The sequence below is a fragment of the Oncorhynchus kisutch genome, linkage group LG13 (genome assembly GCF_002021735.2).
Source record: "Oncorhynchus kisutch isolate 150728-3 linkage group LG13, Okis_V2, whole genome shotgun sequence".
NCBI lineage: Eukaryota > Metazoa > Chordata > Actinopteri > Salmoniformes > Salmonidae > Oncorhynchus > Oncorhynchus kisutch.
In genome coordinates this window covers 69,928,437-69,934,842 of record NC_034186.2, presented here as the reverse complement: position 1 = coordinate 69,934,842, position 6,406 = coordinate 69,928,437, and the positions used below count along the sequence as shown (strand labels likewise).

The 6,406-nt window shown below is 40.1% G+C and overlaps 1 protein-coding gene across 1 annotated transcript in view; it reads left to right on the top strand.

Moving 5' to 3' along the window:
* Positions 1-6,406, top strand: part of LOC109901805 (intermediate conductance calcium-activated potassium channel protein 4) — a 43,225-nt gene that overhangs the window by 32,691 nt on the left and 4,128 nt on the right. Inside the window, exons 7-8 of the mRNA XM_031838006.1 lie at positions 3,849-3,918; positions 5,099-5,265. Coding sequence (XP_031693866.1) covers positions 3,849-3,918; positions 5,099-5,265 — 237 coding nt within the window. The remainder of the gene's footprint in view (positions 1-3,848; positions 3,919-5,098; positions 5,266-6,406) is intronic.

The following is a 6,406-nucleotide window of genomic DNA, read 5'->3' as shown; positions in this document are numbered from 1 at the left end:
TGGTTGTCACATGGAATATTAAGTAGGTTGTCACTATCAGCTCCATTATAAAATCCCAAGCTCTTTTGTGCTTGGGATATAAAGAGCTCCCTTCGTTGTCTCTCTCCCTTCGTTGTCATTTCTAACAAAAAAGTATTTGTACCTTAAATGATATTATGGGCAGAAAAAACATTTTCATTGAAGTTCATGCGTCATTTCTGACAAAACCTTTTGATATCGCCAATCATTTCAATGACTATTTCACTGGTGAAGTGGACAAACTGAGAAGTGAAATGACAACATTGAACAGTGAACCATCATATTATTTTATTGAAAATCTAATTATGAAAGAGAATGATTGCTTTGAATTTGGTCAGGTTTGTGTGGAAGAGGTGGAACAACTATTGGTTTCCCTTAAAAAGGATAAGCCACAGACAACCTAGACAACCTAGAACTATTGAAAATGGTATCAGACTGTATTGCCACCCCTATTTGTCATGTCTTTAACCAAAGCCTAAAGGAGTGTGTGTCCACAGGCGTGGAAGGAAGCTAAAGTAATTCCAGTACCTAAAAATAGTAAAGCAACCTTTGCTGGCTGTAACAGCAAAGCTGTAACAGCAATCAGTTTCATGCCGTTCTTAGTAAATGGATGGATCAAATTGTTAAAACAAATACAATGCTATTTTTCAAAGAACAAGTTAACTACTGACTTTCAGTGTGCATATCTCCCTCACTAGCTTTAAGCACCAACTGTCAGAGCAGCTCACAGATTACTGCACCTGTACATAGCCCACCTATAATTTAGCCCAAACAACTACCTCTTTCCCAACTGTATTTAATTTTTATTTATTTATTTATTTTGCTCCTTTGCACCCCATTATTTTTTATTTCTACTTTGCACATTCTTCCATTGCAAAACTACCATTCCAGTATTTTACTTGCTATATTGTATTTACTTTGCCATCTTGGCCTTTTTTGCCTTTACCTCCCTTCTCACCTCATTTGCTCACATTGTATATAGACTTGTTTATACTGCATTATTGACTGTATGTTTGTTTTTACTCCATGTGTAACTCTGTGTCGTTTTATCTGTCGAACTGCTTTGCTTTATCTTGGCCAGGTCGCAATTGTAAATGAGAACTTGTTCTCAACTTGCCTACCTGGTTAAATAAAGGTAAAATAAAAAAAAGGGCACTCAATTTGTACTGTACTGACTAAGATGACTGATGATTGGCTAAAATAAATGGATCGTAAGATGATAGTTGGAGCTGTATTGTTAGATTTCAGTGCAGCCTTTGATGTTATTGATCATAATTCATATTGAAAAAATGTGTTATGGGTTTACATCACTTGCCATCACATGGTTGGAGAGTTACTAATCAAATAGAACTCAGAGAGTATTCTTTAATGGAAGCTTCCCTAACATCAGATATGTACAGTGCGGTATCCATAATGGCAGTTGCCTTGGGCCGTTACTATTCTCTATTGTTTACAAGAATGCACACTCTACACATCAGCACCTACAACCAGTGAGCTCACTGAGACTCTTAGCAAGGAGTTACAGTCAGAATGGGTCATTAATAATAAACTGGCCTTAAATGCATCTAAAACAAAAAGCATTATATTTGGTTAAAACATTCTCTTAGACCTAAACCTCAAATGGATTTGTGTGTAACGGATGTGACCATTGAACAAATTGAAGAAGCTAAACTCCTAGGAGTAACATTGGATGGTCTATTATCAAGGTCAAGTCATATTGACAAAGTTGTTATAAAAAGATGTTCTGCATTTTTGACACAAAGATCAACTGGCACTAGTTGTTCAGGCTCTGATCTTGTCCAGTCTTGATTACTGTCTGGTGATATGGTCAGGTTCAGCAAAGAAAGACTTAGCAAAGCACTGTGCCTTGCCCTTAACTGCACACACAGAACTAACATCAACAACATGCATGATAGTCTCATGGTTGAGGGTTGAGGAGAAATTGACTACTTCTCTTTAAGTCTTTTTAAGAAAGGTGTGTGTTACAATATGCCTAACCACTTGTATAATCTCTTTGCATACACTTGAAAAAGACAGATTCCCCACCCACCATTATGGGTTTTCTTCACGGTACCCGAACCAAAAACAGATTTTATGCGTTGCTTAGTTACGTATAGCGCCATGTCATCATGGAATGCTCTGCCAGCATTAATTATAAAAATACAGTACTGTGTCACAGCGCCTCTCCTCTTTCTAAAGATCTGATTTAACTGTACTGTATATAAGAATATGAATATACACTGAGTATACAAACATTAAGAACACCTGCTCTTTCCATGGCATAGACTGACCAGGTGAATCCAGTTGAAAGCTATGATCCCTTATTGATGTCAATTGTTAAATCCACTTCAATCAGTATGGATGAAGGGGAGGAGACAGGTTAAAGAAGGATTTTTAACCTTGATACAATTAAGACAGGGATGTGTGCCATTCAGAAGGTGAATGGGCAAGATAAAAGGTTTTAGTGCCTTTGAACAGGGTATGGTAGTAGGTGCCAGACACATCAGTTTGTATCAAGAACTGCAGCGCTGCTGGGTTTTTCACGCTCAACAGTTTCCCTTGGGTATCAAGAATGGTCCACCACACAAAGGACATCCAGCCAACTTGACACAAGTGTGGGAAGTACTGGAGTCAACATGGGCCAGAATCCCTGTGGAGCGCTTTCGATACCTTGTAGAGTCCATGCACGGACAAATTGAGGTGGTCCTGAGGGCAACTGTTCTGTACTTTGTCATGTATTTGTAAGTTTTATGTGGACCTCAGGAAGAGTTGCTGCTGCATGTGCAGTAGCTAATGGGGATCCTAATGAACTAAACTAAACACTTACATACACATTTACTCAGAATGTCATATGTTATTCTCACAACATAAAATTCTGAATTTTGTATCGTTCAATCAAGGATATCGTTCAATCAAGGATATCGTTCAATCAAGGATATCGTTCAATCAAGCAAAGGCTATTTGTAAGACTGTATGCTATACTGCTTCATTTCCTGTTAGAAAATGAATAAACTACTAGCAAACATTGTATCCAACCCCGCGATGGGGCTGGTTGTCACAAGTGGACAGAGTGTGTTTGATGGCTTAGAACTCCATGTTAGAATAAATATGAGGATAAAAAGGGTCCCCATTTCAACCGAAGACCTTGGTCTTTCTCTGAACATTAAAACATAATCTGTAAGATATACTAGTGCTGAGAAATACACACAAGAGTACAAAGTGTGACAACCAACCCTGGTCTCCCCTACCCATTGATTCTTGAAGTGTATGACTTAGAAATACTCATCAGTTTAGTTCAACTGTTGTGCCTCATCAGAACCCAAAATATAAGCTTGTTCTACTCCAATGTTTTTAAGCAATGTAAATGTAAACAAACACTATATAGCCTCAAAACATAGTTAAAACTATAATTTTGATAGCATGGATGGTCAGTTCATGCATCCATAGCTCTGTCTATGAATGTGAGTGGTTTCATTTCTCCAGCTCCATCCCTTAGCTTTTTACAGAAACAGGGGCAGGGAGGATGCTATGTTATTGTTTCTATTGCTGATTGCCGCTTTAAGCCTGAAGCAACTGTTTATTATGTACCTCAGCTATTCTCAAAGCCAAGGGATTGTGTAATTGTTAGTGTAAGGGGTGTTGTGTTTGTTCAGTGAAGGGGACCCTCTACAGTGCACACACTACCCAGTCAGATTTATATACATACTGTAATGTGTACTAGTGGCAGTGAAGACAGTTTTTTTTACTTCAGGCCCAGGCATTTATTTAAGGTCTATATCACACTGTTATCATACTAAGATGTTGCTACGTCCTTTGTCTGTTTTGGACAGATTCCGGCACCTGCGCCTCAAACAAAGGAAGCTGAGAGATTACGCCAGTGAGATGGTCGACCTGCCCAAGGTAAACCAACCACACCATACAGTAGGCTAGAACAACTCACGGCAGAGCTGTGTCGACATGTTTGACACACACACACACACACACACACACCACGCTCAGGATAACCCAGATCCAGGTAATAACCACACTTTTACACAGACCATTATCCAGTATATTAAAGTTGCTGTGTAATTTATTAATAGGTGTTGAGACACATAAAATGTCTGTAAAAGACACATAAAACTCTATAAAACGACCATGAGGTTTAGCAGAAGGTTCAAGTCACTCTGTGATGTAATCCTAGAGTCAGAGCTTTTTACCTAATGGGCAGTGTACCTGGCAAAGAATGCACGACTAAAGAAAGTGGCTGTAGTTAATGGGTTGTGAGCGTTTTTATTTATGAAATTGATTGATATATTTGTGCAAGTCCAGCTCATATGTATATCAAACACAGGAGCCAATTTATGAGAAAGAAACGGTCACAGGAGACAGTTTTTAGGAGGGAGATATGTACATGTGACGTATGTGGTTCCCCTCAATGTTATAACTACCCTAGGGAGTTGTTTCCCCCAAGATAGTTGCCACTGTCACCCTCAGCTCATCCGGGGTTAAGTCTGGGATTATCTGAATTCCATGTCTGGATTTTGTTAGGCATGCTTGTGTTGTTATGACAAATATCTATAAGAAGCACAAAACAACAAGCATTGGATGAATGGATTAATTGTCTGTATGATTGTTTGTTTGGTTGACTGATGGTGAACAGACGATCGTGTTTGGTTGTTTGTTTGTTTGTTTGGTTGATTGATTGATGGTGAACATATGCAGATGATCATGTTTAGTTGTTTGTTTGGTTGGTTGGTTGGTTGGTTGATTGATGGTGAACAGATGATCATGTTTGGTTGTTTGGTTGATTGATGGTGAACAGATGATCATGTTTGGTTGTTTGTTTGTTTGGTTGATGGTGAACAGATGCAGATGATCATGTTTGGTTGTTTGTTTGGTTGGTTGATTGATGGTGAACAGATGCAGATGATCATGTTTGGTTGTTTGTTTGTTTGGTTGATCGATGGTGAACAGATGCAGAGGATCATGTTTGGTTGTTCGTTTGGTTGGTTGATCGATGGTGAACAGATGCAGATGATCATGTTTGTTTGTTTGTTTGTTTGTTTGGTTGGTTGATTGATGGTTGGTTGATTAACAGATGCAGATGATTATGTGCGACTTGAGTGCCAACTGGAACAACTCTTACCGGGAGCTGGAGCAGCGCATCATCTCCATGGAGCAGAAGTTAGATGAGCTGGGCCACTGCTTCCAACAGACCTCTGAGCTGCTGGCACAGGCCCTGCGCTACCGCAACCCTGAAATCAGGTACAGCTAACACAGCCCCAACCCTGAGATCAGGTATAGTTAACACAACCCCAACCCTGAGATCAAGTATAGCTAACACAACCCCAACCCTGAGATCAGGTACAGCTAACACAACCCCAACCCTGAGATCAGGTATAGTTAACACAACCCCAACCCTGAGATCAAGTATAGCTAACACAACCCCAACCCTGAGATCAGGTATAGCCAACACAACCCCATCCCTGAGATCAGGTACAGCTAACACAACCACAACCCTGGGATCAGGTAACAACAACCCCAACCCTGAGATCAGGTACAGCTAACACAACCCCCAACCCTGAGATCAGGTACAACTAACACAACCCCAACCCTAAGATCAGGTACAGCTAACACAACCCCAAGATCAGGTATAGCTAACACAACCCCAACCCTGAGATCAGGTATAGCTAACACAACCCCAACCCTGAGATCAGGTATAGCTAACACAACCCCAACCCTGAGATCAGGTGTAGTTAACACAACCCCAACCCTGAGATCAGGTGTAGTTAACACAACCCCAACCCTGAGATCAGGTATAGCTAACACAACCCCAGCCCTGAGATCAGGTATAGCTAACACAACCCCAACCCTGAGATCAGGTGTAGTTAACACAACCCCAAACTTTGAAAAAAGTATTGTTGTCTATCAACAATGACAAACCACCTGGGACTGACAACTTGGATTGAAAATTACTGAGGATGATGGCGGATTATATTGCCACTCCTATTTGCCATCTCTTCAATCTAAGCCTACAGGAAAGCGTGTGCCCTCAGGCCAGGAGGGAAGCAAAAGTAATTATGATACCCAAGAATAGCAAAGCTCCCTTTACTGGTTCAAACAGCCAACCAGTCAACCTGCTACCAACCCTTAGTAAACTTTTGGGAAAAATGATGTTTGACCAGATATATGCTATTTCACAGTAAACATATTAACAACTGACTTTCATCACGCTTATGGGGAAGGGCATTCAGCATGTACAGCAAATGACTGACGATTGGCTGATAATAAGAAAACTGTGGGAGCTGTTTTGTTTGACTTCAGTGCAGCTTTTGACATTATCAATCATAATCTGTGGCTGAAATGTATGTGTTATGGCTTTACATCCTCTGCTATATTGTGGATT